The sequence below is a fragment of the Ambystoma mexicanum genome, chromosome 5q, assembly GCF_040938575.1.
Source record: "Ambystoma mexicanum isolate Mex_15411 chromosome 5q, UKY_AmexF1_1, whole genome shotgun sequence".
Taxonomy (NCBI): domain Eukaryota; kingdom Metazoa; phylum Chordata; class Amphibia; order Caudata; family Ambystomatidae; genus Ambystoma; species Ambystoma mexicanum.
In genome coordinates this window covers 991622448-991638853 of record NC_090933.1, presented here as the reverse complement: position 1 = coordinate 991638853, position 16406 = coordinate 991622448, and the positions used below count along the sequence as shown (strand labels likewise).

The window sequence follows — 16406 nt, the reverse complement described above, 5'->3', positions numbered from 1 at the left end:
CGTCCGCTAAGCTCACCACTCTGGAGTCCTCAGAAGCTTCTTACGTACAATCAGATCAGCTTAACTAAACGACTTACCTGAAAATATTCATCCCATCATGCTTTGCGCAATGGACAAGGAATGTTCAGTCTAATCATAGTGTGAAATTAGAATTCAGTTTTCTTAAATTCTTCCTCCTACTTAATCTTGATATTTGTATTAAGTACTCGGTCGTCTGCGGTTGAATATTGTCACGCGGCACTTACGTATATCTCGGCCCTTGTTGGTCACTGTGTGTGTGACTCCTGTGGATTCGATGATGCATTCCAAGCTCTCAGCTTCTGACAGTGTCACCTGGCAGGGTGTTTCACCTATAAAGGGAACAAGGAATATATTGTGGCTTTGGTACCACCACCACCATGTAAATGTCCCAGAAGAACAGTCAGTCGCCCCCCTGGCCACTAGAGCAAATAAATGTAATGGTAAAGGATGGGGAGAAAAAAAATGGTACTCATTGGTTCGAAAGCACAGTCCAAAATCTTGTCCAGAATGAATATCTAAAAGCTTATTTTGGAAACTTTAGAAACCTCTGCTCGTGTAAACTGGCAGGGTCTTGATATCAAAAGTAAAAATGGCATGCAGGGGACTGCCAACGTTGGCACTTAGGTACTGTTGGCTGCCCTGCATTTAACCTTCTACTTCAGAAAATGGACTGCAAAAGGAAAGATTAAAAAATAAAAAATTGCCTTTACTCTCAGTTTTGTGAGTGCTGCCTGCCAAACCTATATAATATCTCCCGGGGAGGTATGGCAAGAGGCAAACCATTTGTGGGTGAGCCCAGATTCATTTGTCTCGGGAGGATAGCTCAGGGGCAACATGCTCACCTTGGAAACAAGACGACACGTAGCAACACAGGATCGATGCACGGGTCTGCACTAAGAAACCTCTGGGTATTAAGCGCGTTATAAATAACCTATCATATCATATCATTAAGAGTTAGTCAAGCTGCCACTTGACAATAATGCATTTGTTTGATGTTTGCAGCACGCCGAAGCAATCTGTGGATTGCTCCAACGCACAAGATGATTAGGGGTCAAAGGGAGAAGAAGGTGTGGATAGGAAGCGGTGAAGACTTGGTGGCATCAAGCTGCCTAACACATGTTTGGAAAAAGTAAACAAGGACAACACTTTAAATCTTACCAATCAAGACTTTATTGTGCTCTGATTCTGTGCTGAATCCAGAGCCAGCTATGGTGATTTTGGTGCCTCCATATAAGGATCCACGGGCAGGAGAAGCATTGGTCACCTCCAGAATATACCTAATGTTACCATTTCCGGGAACACTAAGAAAAAGAGAGAAAATACATATTTGATTTTCATAGGAAGCCCATTTCATATTGAGCTATAATGTGACATGACACTGGTCAAATTGGCATGAAGTTGCCAGGTATGTGTGCCACCCATATATGAGAGATCTATGGTGCACTCTGGAGACAGATGGACTCCTTACAAAAATAGAGGGTGGTAACAGAATTGTGATAACGGAGTTAATGTAACACAAAAGCCCAGACAAAATAGTCTTTTGAAATGTAATATTCATCATCATGATCACTTTATTACATTTCCATCAGAGGACACAATCATAGATATATCCATAAAAATACAAAGTAAAAAAGGACTTAAACAAAATCGGAATCTCATCAAATAAAACCATCCAACAGATCAATTCATCGATTTCATAAACCTACAGCGTAAAAATCAAGCACTGTCTGATAAATGCGCAGCGTTTAAAACTCCCCCAAAGTTTGTGAGGTTTTCAGATAGTGCCTGGCCAGTAGCGCCTGACGAATTCGTGCAGTTGTTAAATATGGTGATATCCCTCTCCGTCCATGGTTTTGGCACAATTAAAGAAAATGCACAGGTGTTTCTATTTCCTTTTTTTGTTTTAAAGGAGAGTGCTCTGTCTGGCTCCTGTGCCTTTTAATAGTCATGGAAGATAAAGAGATAAGGTTCAGGCTGAACTCTAAAAACAATAACCTCTTGCGCGCATTTGCAATGTAAATGAAATATAACAGGCACAACATATTTTTTGTAGTTCAAGAATTCAACTGTGTTGGCGCCGGTCCAGGTTCCATTTAAGAAGTGCGCCATTTCAGCATTTGTTATTAGCACTCCTATATTGCAGACATGTCTGCCACCAATATTGCTTAGGACCACTTTTGCATGGGTAAGCCACCTCCATTCAACCCCCTCATTGATGCGTAGCCAGTCCTGTAGGATCTGTTTAAATATAGGGAGATAGGAGATTTTTAGTTTTTGGACCTAAGCTCTGGAGCCAACTCCCATTGGAAATTAGAGCTTGACAGTCATTGGGTCAGTTTAGAAAGGTTCTAAAAACCCACTTGTTTAAGTAGGCAGTTCAATGTAGAATCATCATGATGTTCAGCTCTGCTGTCTCATTTAGCAGCTTTGACCATCTGCACCTGGATACGGTTGAGTCTGGTTTGGAGCGTGATATAAATAATCAAAATAAATAAATAAATACATGAATAAAAAAATATAGTTGGATTTTCAGTGTAATTTATACACATCCAAAACGTGACCACTCTCCATTATACTTCGTATGAAAGAGGGCGTTACATGTTTTTAAAGTTAATGTCATTGCAAGGAGCCGTCTTTGTTCAAATATAATTTATAATCTATGATCAATTGAAATGTGGATTTTAGCAATTATGTGATGTCTGGAATGTGTGAAAGGTTTATTTATAAACCGATGCACAATAAATAAGTACATACAAAGTATAATGGTATATTTGCATGGCGTCTTGTATCGTTCCTGCGGGTGTGGCATGGTTCTCAGTTTGTGATGAGTTTTAAGAGGCCTGGAACCTGGTTGCCAGGTTTATTCATACTTTAGGGGAAGTTATCAAAACCACTTATTAGGTTGCCTGCGCTATTACCTGGTCAAGTTACAAACAGCAGGAATTATCCAGAAAAGTTTGCGCGTCTTAGATTTTGGCCACCGAAAACCATGCTTGCTGGAGATTTATTTTTAAATAGCCCAGCGAAGCCTAAAATTGCCCCTCCTCTAAGCAGAATTTTTGATGGTGAGATTTTCAGGGCATTGAGACATTAGGAGTTTGCTGGTAATATCAAGGCTGTAACATCCACTTGATCTTGCTGTTCATTCTTCACCTACTGGAATGCGCCAAGTATGAGGAGAATATCTTGGTAGTTCTCTGAATGAGTTTTTTTGTAATAATTAAGAAATATGCCCGAGCAGCGGGGGCATTACTGACTCAGGTGATGCCCTGGGGCACATAGTTATAGGCCGAAGCGAAGCGGGAAAAAAAGTTTAAAAAAAAAACGTACCTGCGTCTCCGGCAGGGGACGATGGAAGCCTCCAGTCATGTGGAGACGCGCGGCGGCGATGGCCCCGCTCCGAGTCCCCACACGGCTGGAGGCTGCCATAGTCCCCCACCAGGGGCAAGAAGGTAAGTGGGGTGGGGAGAGGAGGGAGGAAAAGGAAAAACATTTTTAAAAAAAGCCTTACCTGAGTCCCCGGCAGGGGGCGAAGGCAGCCTCTCAGCCATGGGGAGGGCCGGAGCGGGGATGGCTCCTCTTCGAGCCTCCTCATTGGCTGAGAGGCTGCCACGCCCCCCGCCAAGGACAAGGCGGCTGGAATCCCGGCTGAGAATCAAAGGATTCTCGGCCGGGTAACGACCCGGCGAGAGCCAATCAGAATGCGTGTTGCATTCTGCTTGACTCTCGCTGGGTACTAATATTCATTCAATATCTTAAAACTAGTTATATCAAACAATGTAGCCCTGTTGAAAAGTTCTTTCAGTGTCCTTAAACCTGGACGTTTTATCAGCCAATAGCGTTTGCTAAATAGTAAATATTTTACTTCATGTTTATCATATGAGTGATACACTAGTAATATAGCTCAGTTCAGTTCAGGGTCTGCTTCATAAATCTGTTATGTTATTGGACATTTGTATAGAGACTTTCTCCATCTGAATGATCTCTTCATGCTGTGGCCGTAGTCCAGGTCAGCAGAAAAATAGAGTGGTAAGTAGTGCGTGTGTGTACTCAGTATGTGTACAGCTAGGCCGAAATGTTGTGGTGGGTATGCTAATAGTGGTGTAAAGGTTGTGTGAGATCAGTAGTATGTGTGCAGCTAGGCCATATTGTCTTGGATAGCTGCATTCTAGCAGAGGTATTGTTTGTATATGAGATTATGTGTGCAGATAGGCCGATTATTTTCGTGGGGTATAGCTGCGTTCTAAAGATCATGGAGGGGTGCATGGTGGTGTATAGATGTGGGCAGTTAGGCCAAAGTTAATCCTGGGGCATAGTTGCATTCTAATTGTTTTTTTGGAGCAGAGGAGAGAGTCAGCATGTTGGTAGGCATGTGAGTATCTGTGCAGTTGGAAGAGGTACTGTGCCTGCCGAGATAACTTGTGCTCCCTATTCTAGAGGCTTGGTGCTCAGGTTCTCCAGAAACTTCTCGGTGTAGTGTGGAGTAAATTCTGTTCCACCAAGCATGGGCGTATTTCTATGGCTTAACTATATGAAAGTTAAATGTTGCCATTTCCCAATCTTGCTATCTTGTTATTAGCTTCCCGATGCTTTGGGGTGTTGAGTGCTTAGGTCTAGGCATGGCGGGGGCAGGGAAGGGAAGTGGCCAATTCCAGTGGTAGAAGTCTACCAAAAAAAGTAGTGGAACTGTGGTCTCGGCAGTGGAAAGGGTAGGTGTGACAAAGTGTTGCGCCTGGGCATTGCAGTAGTCAAAGTGACTAGTAACTAAGGTTTCTATTACAACTTTACACTTGCACAAGGACACGAATGGACAAATCCTCTGTACAGAATGGTGAATATGATTGTAAAAACTAGAGGAATGGTAAACAGAAAAAAAATAAAAGGAGTGTCAAAACCGCTACCGACCGTTCCCACTCACTTTGATCAATGGCCATTTCTAGTGGTAACAGTCCTAATGCTTTACTGGGCCAAGCGAATTGCAGATCTACAGTCTGCGTTCCCTGTGTCTACTTGAGCGGGTAATTGCTTATAGGTTACACCTTCTCAATGAGCAGTTAGATCCAGTTCTGTTCTGCAGGAATTACGATCTTTTTATGTGTAAACTGAACTCAGTTTCAAAACTCGGCAAGGCCAGTCTATCATTTTCCTGAAGCCGATAAAGTTCCATCGAGTTGAGACACAAAAACACTGAATATCATGGAGCATAAAAGAGGTAGGACTCAAGTATAACGTGCTACATGAAAAGAATCTAATTTCTATCTATTACTGCTTTATTTGTTTATTTTATTGTAATTTATTTTCAAATTTATTACAGCGCACAAAGCACAGAGGCACCTAGACACTAGTTACAGAAAGTGCTGTGCATTAATACGTATATGGCTACACAGTAGGTGTGAGCACAGGACTGGCAAAGACACACCTCATGGTGCGGGGGGCTACATCAGGCACGCATATGAGTCAAATCAGGTGAGAGAACAGGACTGGCAAAGCCACGCCTCATGGTGTGAGGGGCTACATCAGGCATGCATATGAGTCAAATCAGGTGCGAGTACAGGACTGACAAAGCCACACCTCATGGTGTGAGGGGCTACATCAGGCATGCATATGAGTAAAATCAAGAACGAGTACAGGACTGGCAAAGACACACTTCATGGTGTGGAAGACATCAGGCAAGTATATGAGTCGCATCGAGTGCATGCCATGCACGTATTGATCCATGCATAACACAGTGGCAACCTCACCAGACATCAGTTTATTCGAAATGCCATGTGCTTATGTGGATTGACCGAATTTTACTTGCATCGTGTGAGCAGCAGTTTATAAATGTGTTCATACAATACACAGAAACGTTTATTAATGTATTCTTAAGTTACGTTCTACAGCACTGGGACATATGGCCTAATTCTACAGTCACTGCCTTCCGTTAACAGAACATCAAACAAAGGCAAACAAAGCACTTGTGTTCTCAGGTACACCATCATACGTGTCATTGCTGCTTTTGTTACGAAAACAGCCAACGGCATACACAGTAAGTATGAAAGCAATCGCGACAATTCAAGTGGAAGAAAATCGGTGTCCTGATATCACTCTCCTTACCTGATGGAAGCAAGACCCATGTTTCCAACATACAGCTGGACAGGGTACACCCCAGGTGTGAGGCTGGGCAGTCGGCAGCTGATATGTGAGGAGTTCCGTTGAATGATCGAACACAAACCCGGTCCAATCCATACTTCACTGGAAACGAGTTTACTCCCAAAGTTGGACCCGCTCAGTGTAAGGGTTGTGTTTCCTAAAATATCACCAAAAACCTCAGTTACAACAATTAATTTATATGCTGGAGCACATGACTGTCGTTGCCTTGGCATTACCTGCCACGAAAAGCCAGCAACCAGTGATAGACCAGCCGGCAACGCTATACATAACCCTATTTTCCCAACACAATTGCTTACGCATGCAAAGTAGGCGGAGCGAGCAAGCCAGCGGTGACAGCAACTAGGACTAAGACCAATGGGAGTGAAATAGTGCATTGTGCTTCTGCCCCTCCCCCGCCCCCCACAGTAATGCTGCCTCCTCGCTCATATTGTATGATGCAGTCAGGAGAAGTTCCTTTGTGGCTGCCATTTCGCAAAAGGGCTCTCATCAAAATGGGCACATTTCAGGTCTCCATCTTTACACTGTTTGCATTTGCTTTTGCTTGCCAATTTTCGAAACGGCTGCATAACTTGGTGATTTAACTGTCACCCAATTGTTTTGATTTGTCAGTGCTGCTTGTCGAGGTTTGGGTTCAAATAACTCCTATATAAAACAATTGGTAAACTAGCAGTGCAGCCCACAACAAATGATTGCAACATGATTTACTCAGAATTGCACTCAAGCACCAACAGACCACCGACAGAAATAGATAGCAAGGGAGTAGGGAAATGCTAATGTACAGCACCAATACCAGAGGGGGGGACTAGACACACACACCCCGTCCCATTACACTAAGTTCAAATACAACACAGCCGGGATCGTGCCACAGCATCACTCACAACAATTAGATGGACAAGAAAGGAAAGTGGCAATTAAGCTTAACTACCGTAAATCTCTGCATGCCTAATTCACACGAAATTCCACACAACCATTTCTCGCGCAGCAAAACGCACTCACTTCACCACACTGCAATAACAACAAACAATCAACACATAAACTACACCAACAGCACACGCGGTCTCGCAACGGTCCAATACTCACACCAGAACTCAGCACACGGTGGAAACCGAACTGAAGCTGCCAACAGCACACCACTTCTCTCACTTTCCTACTCCGTCTTCACCCGACTAACCTAACCCGTCCGCCTTCTTGTTTACAGATCCGCCTGAGTGCCTGTGGACCAATTGTGTTGGTAACGGTGCGCGGTATAAATACTTTTAACATTTAACATTAACATGATTGGGCTATTCACGATGTGATCATTTAAGTTGAAAAATAAGCACCCTTTTCATCTAGATAAATTCACTGAACCCGCCCACCTAATTTCCTAGCATTTGGTGATTAGCTGCTTTGACATGTTTTTCATGGTCGCAGCATTTGTTTAGGGTGGGTTAAGTGAATATCCATAATGGTTTTCTAGGCTAATGGGAGGGGGCATGAGTGGCCCACCCCCATACAAAAATGATTAAGAAATGATGCAGAAAAAGGCCAATGTGGCCATGTGGCCAAGATCCAACTTTTCCAAATGGATGAGTGTATGTGTAATATGTGTAGACCCCTGCTTTTTTCACAGCCTCACACTGGAACGCTCATGCCAAATGGGGGGAGTTTCACCTCTAACTTAACTCCTTCCTGCAAAACCACCTTCAAACCTCATAGACGTCAGCCAGTTATTGGATGATATCAAGCATGCGTTATTCAGCAAATATCTTGGAAAAGGCTGGACACCATCCAAATATCGAGCTTTATCAAGTATTACTGACATTTTCATCAACTCCTAGCTTGATTTGTGCCAACCAGAGAAGGGAATGGAGTCCGTGCCATAGTGCTGTGTATTCAGGGTGAGACAGGGTGTGTATTCAATTGGTGCCAGCACCGTAAGCTTGCTTGAACTGTCAATGGCATTTGATACCCGCAACAAGCAATCATGGCACCTTGGTCAATTATGGTAGACATTGAGGGCAAACCATGTGCCAGTTTTGTTCCTTTCGGGCTGATTGATCTCAGAAGATGTCACTCTAATATTTTAATTAATTAATTCATATTTTATTGCACCGCTTTATACCAGAGACCAGTCTCTAAGTACGAGGACTGGGATTTGAACTCGTGTTGCTCTGCGCTGTCTTGCTTCCAAGACAAACGCATTGCCCCTGAGCTATCCTCCCGGCCCTGTTCGTGCTGATCAAAATCTGTGTCATAGGACAGCAGGGGAGGCAGTTTACCCTTTTTAACATCTACCTTTGATGACTTGCATTTCTCACGGGGGATTCCACTCCTTTTTGACCGGTGTGAATGGCACACAGCTGAGGATAAGACTTGACAGTGATATGGACTCTCCTGCTTTGAGGCTGTAGATATGTCTGTCTGTGGTGGGCGACGGGATTAGATCTAACCTGTGCAAACTGAACTCTAGTGATGGATATTGAGGGTGAGGATGGACTACGAGGATCACACTTAAGGATTCCAGGAACGGATGATTATAACGCGAAAGTTGTGATGGTGAAAATGTGGTGCTCCTTTTAGATATGATCCATAGTTGCACAAAGAAATACTATAGAAAAGACCGTTCCTAGCAGCTTATGCTGATAAAGCAAGAAGCCGAGGGGTTATCCCTTGACTCAATGCGTAACAGGACCGATATTATGCCAGGACTTCCCTTTTCGTTACTTTTATGACCACCTACCCACTGGCCCCCGAACCTGGAGACTGTGTTACCTGGACACGGCACAGTGTTCAGAGAAATGTGCTGTCTCCCCTGAGCCTAATTTCTCCTGGCCTTGATCTCCTTATATGAGGGACTACAGTTCTTGCCCCCAAGGAAGTGCTTTGCAATTATCAAGATTTCAAAACATTTGAGGATCTTACAATGACATTTACGATTTCCGGGATTATGGTGGGGGGGAGGGGTTGAGGGGGCACACCACCCCATGAATGTTCGCTGCATTCCTACATTTTCGGACTCAAGGCCACATCTGGCCGTACATGCTGCACAGGTGCTTGTATTGGAAGAAACTCTTACCTAACACACTGCTTGTTAGTGGGGTGACCGATGTAATTGTTGGGGTATGTGTTGACGTGTAATGAAAACAGCCGTTCAAAGTAGCATTCCGCCCGTTGGTGGAAACAACGGCATCAGCAAATCCTGAAAATCCCTGCAAAATAAAAAAAAAATAATAATAATAATGTACTTTTACAAAGGACAGGCAATAAGGCATAGACACATGGCAGTGGAATACTGCATAGTGCAGGAAAGTATCCAACTGCGAGTATTCTGCATATAGGTCAAATAGTATGTATATTGTGAGTGCTGCATTTGTTAATGCAAGCATCCCTTTTTTTTTGGTTCAGCCTGTAATCACCAATGGAGAGCCTTTGCTTCAAAGAAAGATCATCAAACCTCAGGTTTGAGAGCTGTTGCAGGGTTCTGCAACCTGCGGATGTTTTAGACTTCAACTGCCCTAATCCCTCAGCAAGGAGTACACTCAATTGGGCTGATGGGAAGTGTGCCCAAAAACTCTGGCGAGGCAGAGGTTGCAGATCCTTGGTGCTTTCACAGGTCTTGTGTATACTTAGGAATGTTTTGCCTTAGAGACGGTAACAGTCACATAAACAACTCCTAGTGTGCAGTAGTGAATAATATACTTTATTCTATGGTTGCTAAAAGGTAATGCACAGGAAGTGTCAGAACCGATGGAATAGTTTGTAGATGCTCGAGTGTACCTCTGTATACAGGCTGCCATCCCATATAAGATTGTGGGAGAGTAACTATCACCAATGGGACCGAGGCGTAGTACACTGAGGGGCTCTGTGGGACATCTGATAGCCTCTCGGTAGCCACGGTGAAAACAGGCCTGTTGCTGATAGGTCGAGCGTTCACTTTTAAGTTATGGCCCCTCAATGCTTCTTTTGAACCCCCTGCACTTTCCCCGCAGACCAGTAGTACGGGGAGTCGGGATGGATAGACAACCTGGGTCAAAAAAGCATGCCTGGGGCATCCTCCCCATCCATTTGCAGCGATGTAAATGCAAGGCGTTTGCACTCCAACAGTGTTTGTGCAGGTGCAATAGCATTAGGACTAGTGCAAATGCAGTGAAGATGTGTTTGCACTGGCACGCATGCATGCACAAATGTTGCGAATGTATGGTAATGAGGCCCTGTGGTGACTTGAAACCCTCCTCCAACTCTCTAAATCATCATCCTACTGACCTCTCCACAGTATGAGAGACGAGGGAAGCAGAGAACATGTTGTATTCTTCTGCTGTGAGATCACACCTGTCAAATATGACTTTCACATTCCACTGGAGTGATCTCACAGCAGGAATGGCTTCCTATGTAAGTCATACAGAAAATGGCCTCAAATATCTAGAGGCATGCCCAATACAATGCCTTCAAATAAGGAACCTGCCTTCAGGGGTGTTGCTAGGTCTGGAAATGATCCGGGGCTATGCTAGTTTTGGGACTGTCAGGACTGGGGCTAGCTAGCCTTTTTAGTTGTAACCCCTGAGCTTCTATCCGGGGCTACAAAGAAAAGACCCAGGGCTATAGCCTCCTCAGCCCCCCCCGTCCCAGCAACGCCTCTTCCTGCCATCAAACGTAGGAAGATGGTTTTCATGGATCAGGCCTAAATTTTGGAACAATCTACCACAGTGTCACAACGCGACCCTGGACACTGTGGAAAAGATGGAGGCTTACTTAGGCACCTTGCGGTCCTTACCGTTCTAGTCTATTTGGTTCTTTTCCTTTAAAAGGTAGCCACGCCCACAACGCTGTGCGTTGCAACTCGCATTGTCAGCCTTTCGCTAACTTCGCCTGCAGTGCCGCTCCGTGAGCTTGGTCTTTTGAAACTTTTCTACCTAGTACTCAGCCCGCTTCTGCTTTCCCTGTTTCTCGGCTCTTTCCTTTTGTACGGGGTTCTGTACTGTAAAGCTATCCTTCGCGCCCCTTCGCTATTTCTCTCCGGCTTGCTCTCTCTCTCTCTCTTTGGCGCTTGATCCCTTACACTTGTTCATCCGCTTTTGCTCCCGCTCGCTCTCCCTTACTATTTCTCTCTCTCTCTCCTCCTTGCTCGCGGCCGCTTCTGTTCGCTCTCTCATTCTCCACTCTCTCTCAGTGCTCTCTCTCTCCCTCTCTCTCTCTTACCTGCCTTATAGCCTTACCTTCCCTCCTGACTGCTCGTGTGCAGCCTCCGCTTTGCCTTCCTTGGATCACAGTGGACTCTCTTCCAATCCTTTTCGTCATCAGTCTACCTCGTCCAGAAATACTTGGATTCAAGTACTGTTACTGTATGCCATTCACCGGCCTCCTCCACTTCCGACACACTCCCTGCCAGCAAGGACTCGCCATCTAACAGGGTTTTTTCTGCCGTCACTGGCTTTTTCCCTGGCGGTACGGGACTGGCTCCCCTGGATCCACCTGACAGCTTGTTCCTACCACTGTCAGGGTGGCCTCAAGCGGAGCTCGTCCCTATCTCTACGAGCGCAAGAAAGAAAAAAATGGAAGGAAGAGCACCAAGACGGACGAAGACCCGCAGGAGATCAAGAAGGAGGGGAGAAGAAGACCAAAGACATCTACCCAGGAGGATTCCTCTAAGGAGTCAGGTGAGGAGCTTTCGGGGGTGGTAGTTTCCGATTCTGACACACAGGCACTGAGGTTGGTAGCCACCTTGAATTCCAAAATCTTCTAAAGACCTTCCCCTTCCTGAAAGCCCCCCTGAATTAATGTCAGCATTACTCCGACGCCGCCTGGATCCATTGAAGAACTCAACCGAAATGTGAACTGCATCAGAGAGAACTTAAAGGTGTCATTGGTCATTGGATCTCTTATCCCTTTACCCTGACACAAGGCCCCGCCCTAAAACAGAGGCGGATTTGTTTATGTCAATGGATTTTGAATGTCTGACTATGATCCTTTTCCTTTATCCTGACCTCGTCCTTCTCTTCCCCACGCCACCCCCCGCCCCCTGGTACACCAGGGATTTTGAATTGATTTTGTGCATGTGGGGTCATCGTGAACCACAGCTAAATAAAGAATACATATGTGCAATAATGACTTGAAACTGGGACATCCCTTTTGGGGTTATGAGTTTTAGATCTCCTTATTAATTTTGCAAATCTCTTTGCAAAAATCATCGCATGTCAATAACACACAAAGGTGCTCTCGATGAACGGTGGATAAAAGTGTGAAGATAAGTGTGAAGATACCTAAGGGTTCGGTGCGCTTGACAAATAAATAAACAAACAATGTGTCATCGTCCCAGAAATGTGGAAAGTAGATCATATTAATTTTGAAACCCTGTCATTACCCAATTATGTAACTACAAGGTGGAGGCATGAAATAAGTTAGAGCCTCCTTCGGAGTGGGGACGGGGGAGAGGTGTGGAGGGGGGAAACACCCAACGGCAGAGCCATTAACGAATGCATGCAGAGGAGGCCTCAGTGAAACCTTTCCTGAAGTGGATGGAAGGCAAGCACTCATGGCATTGCCAGAGAACCAATAAACGTGAACCGATCTATAGGGGACAAGAGTGAACACAGAGGGTACATCTGGAGGCGCTATTACATTTGTTTAAGTGAAGCTTAGCTGTTACATTTATTTAATTCACAATAAAGCTGGGTGAAGTGTGGTGTGGCAGGAGATAGCAGACTGAACGCGACACAAGATAGTCTGTAAAACAGGCAACCTTACTGGTGTAGGGATTAGATCACGGACAGTGCCAGTGCATCAGGCAATTGTGCACACCTGATGGGACACTCTGCAATGACTTTGGGATTGACTGACCAGTGCAAAATTACATTTTGTCTGGCAGGTAAGCGCAAAAATGTGGTTTTCACCAGTGAAAAAATAAGATGTTTTACGTATTTTGTAAGTGCAAATATGCTTTTGCAAAATTGCCTGACACTTGCATTTAAGTGATTCAGCCCTAGGTGTTGCAGCGCCTGACAGATGCACATTAGAGTCATGCTGACACGTTCAGACGTACTGGTGTAAGAGCGTGACTTTATTGCTGGTAAAGTGTCTTGTTTTTGCTGTGATGCATAAGTGGGGGATATGGTCTTGTATAACACTCTAATTAGAAGCAATTGTTCTTGATACTTGAACCTTAATACTGATCATATTCAATTTGTCAAAATAATTAAATTGATTGGTTGCGCTTTGTCCCCATTATAGGGGTGGTGAGGAGCCATTGGTCCATTCATGGATGGCAGAGAGGCTGGGTGGTGCTAAGGAGAACGTGGGCTCCTCAAGGTACTTATTCTGTGTATGCCTTCTTAGTGGAAGGAGCTAGTGAGACGTGGAAAGACTGCTCCTTTAATCAGAATTACGAGAACTGTGTCCGGGGGGATAGATCACGAGATACACGCTCTCTTCTGACAGGGAGCAAGCAAGCATCCGCAGGTTCGACTCCTGCATCAGGGACGACTCAGGCCTTAATCCATCAAAGTTTGCTAAATTGGGGCCATTAAATTGGGCAATAACAACACCTGCTAGTATGACGCTCGGAAATACGAATCTGGCGTGAGACGTTATATAAGAGGACAAATATAGTAAAATTAAGGAGGCTTTCTAGCTCCTTCAGTTTCTGGCATCCCAGCATGATATGATATGATAGGTTATTTATAACACACTTAATACCCAGAGGTTTCTAAGCGCGGACCCGGGGATCAAACCAGTGTTGCTCCGTGTCATCTTGCTTTCAAGGCAAGCATGTTGCCCCTGAACTATCCTCCCAAGAATGTGGAAGACTAAAGGGTTTGACATGCCCAGAGCGAGCAGCGTCAATTCTGACATTGCCGAACTGTCAATAAAACGCCAGGGCCTGCATAACAGAATGTTTGCACTGATACCGTGTAATATTGTGTTGCATTTGCACGGGGGCAAAAAATTATTTGCATTGCTTCGGTGCATTTTTTTCAACGGGACACATTTTGGCTTTGTTCAAATACCAACGCAGGATTACACTCGATGATGCCAACTGTATGTGTTACGGACAAAGGGCGCTAATAATATTATAGTCAGAAAATCTTAAAACACGACTTCTGCCCAGATCTTTCATCTTGATGCTGGCACCCAGGTCATCTGCATCTTAGTTGACAGTATCTCTAATTGTGTCCCCTGGAAATCATATTAACACGAATCTGAGACATTTCTGTCTTCACAGACCAATGTCCAAATCAAATACAAGGTAGACTTGGGAAAACAAAAGTCGGCTAATGTTTACCGTGCTACCTAGTTTGAGCCACAACATTGTCTTGTGATACTGTGAACCAGAGGCAGCCATCGATACTATAGGCGTATGGCCCTGAAATCTGTTCTGAGTAAATTATCCAAACTGTCTTTGGAGGATAGCTCATGGACAACGTTCTCGCCTTGGAAGCGAGACGACACCGAGTACCACAAGTTCGATCCCTCGGTCCGCGCTTAGAAACCTCTCGGTATTAAGCACGTTATAAATAACCAATCATATCATATTGAGGAAACAATATTTCCACTCTGACCTGTGGGATGTATTGACCCACTTTTGCTCTACCATGCGGCATCCCTGTGCTCTGATGGTGCCAGAAATATCAAAATGGCTGCAAAACCCTTGTGCGCACCAAAACCTATGGAAATCGTGCTTTGCAACACAAAAAGATGGCTGCCAAATCTGCCATGCATGTTGTCAGTGGTGGACAGAATCTCACTCCTGAAACATGTCACTGGGCTTCACAAGAAGTAAAAATGGAGCACAGAGGGAAAAGCAGTGCTCTGCTGAAAGAAATCCAAAATCTTGCTTTTAAATCTGTTTTTCTTGGTTGCTGAAACTGCAGAATGCCGGTACTAAACATCCTCAAACATCCAGAATTCTTGCTGGATGCTACAATTCACTGAGTTCAAGAAATCATTGTGATATTACAAGGTCCTGAAAAGCTGAATTTGTCATCAAAACATCCACAGCAAATGTTGCCTGCCTGTGGAATCTGTCAAAATTTGGGCCCAGTACCCTCAGCCACCTGAATGACTGTTGTCAGAAGCCTGCATTAAAACTGTAAACTTATACAACTGAAATCTAATGTCTGAAATCTAAGTGACCTGTTATTGAGAGTAACCTAGGTGGTAACTGTTTCATCCCATGGTGTAGAACCTGGAATAAGTGTTCTAGCTGCAAGTTTGAAATCACAAGTTTATTTTAAACCAAGAAAAAAAGCACCTGAAAAAACTTTTGGATTGAAGCTTGACTCAAAACCACCAAACCAGTATAACAGCGTCCCCCACAGAGGCCAGGCATCTCTCTCCACTGGGAAATCACACCTATGTGATGATTATAGGGTGGGGGAAGAATTTGGTCTGGCAGGGGAAGAAGACAATGGACTTCCTCCAGTCAAAGGAAAGCTAAGTGTGAAGGGTCGTAAAATGGCCTGGGCCCAGGAGGAACTGGGAGGAGACTGCTTCTGAGCTGCAGGGAGAAGAAGGAGGCAGAGACAAACAGCCATCTGTGGCTGGACATTCATAAAGAACATTTTGTTTTAATACAATAACTTACTACGTAAAATTGTGAAAATTATAGAAATAATAGCATTGTTAATGTGATTTCTGGATGTACGGGTGAAAAGGTGCCAGAACTCTAACATGTTCTAGGAAGGAACAGCAGAAATTGTGGTATTACACAAAATGTATTTTGGATAGAAGCATGAAACTTCATACACTTATGCCCATATTCTATGCACACATTTGTGGAAATTTGCTCCGAAATTGGACATTGTGTTCTGGACAAAAAGGGCCAAATTCTGTAAAAATCAGACACAAGATCTTATAGCGACAGGGTTTGGAGGAGTATCTGCTACACAAAATATGTAATCTATATATGCTATTGTTATAGAGGTTGCACATTTGTAAATATGTATTGTACCAAAAGTAGATTTTGTGATCAAGAGGCGAGGGGTGGACTCTAGGCCTCGTAAAACCACATCATCATGATGACACACTGTTTTTCTCCTCCTATCAAGGGAGAGAGAAGACCCTGACCAATCCCTAGCAAGAGGGGCGCACTTAGGATAATCCAGAACACACACCCCTTTATCATAAGCATAAATAGAGACAGCTCAGGACTGAAAGGGGACACACAGATTCACCTACTAATTGATTGCTGGCGGAGCACCCTGAAGCAGAACCGTCCAACTTCCTTGCTCCAGACTCCAGAAACTTGGAAAGCAAAA

The 16406-nt window shown here is 44.3% G+C and overlaps 1 protein-coding gene across 1 annotated transcript in view; it reads right to left on the bottom strand.

Annotated features, from left to right (window-relative positions):
* Positions 1 to 16406, bottom strand: part of PKHD1L1 (PKHD1 like 1) — a 361418-nt gene that overhangs the window by 180369 nt on the left and 164643 nt on the right. Inside the window, exons 32-35 of the mRNA XM_069622133.1 lie at positions 9233 to 9365; positions 6118 to 6310; positions 1180 to 1322; positions 246 to 350 (exon numbers count right to left, since the gene is read on the bottom strand). Of these exons, the coding sequence (XP_069478234.1) occupies positions 246 to 350; positions 1180 to 1322; positions 6118 to 6310; positions 9233 to 9365 (574 nt within the window). The remainder of the gene's footprint in view (positions 1 to 245; positions 351 to 1179; positions 1323 to 6117; positions 6311 to 9232; positions 9366 to 16406) is intronic.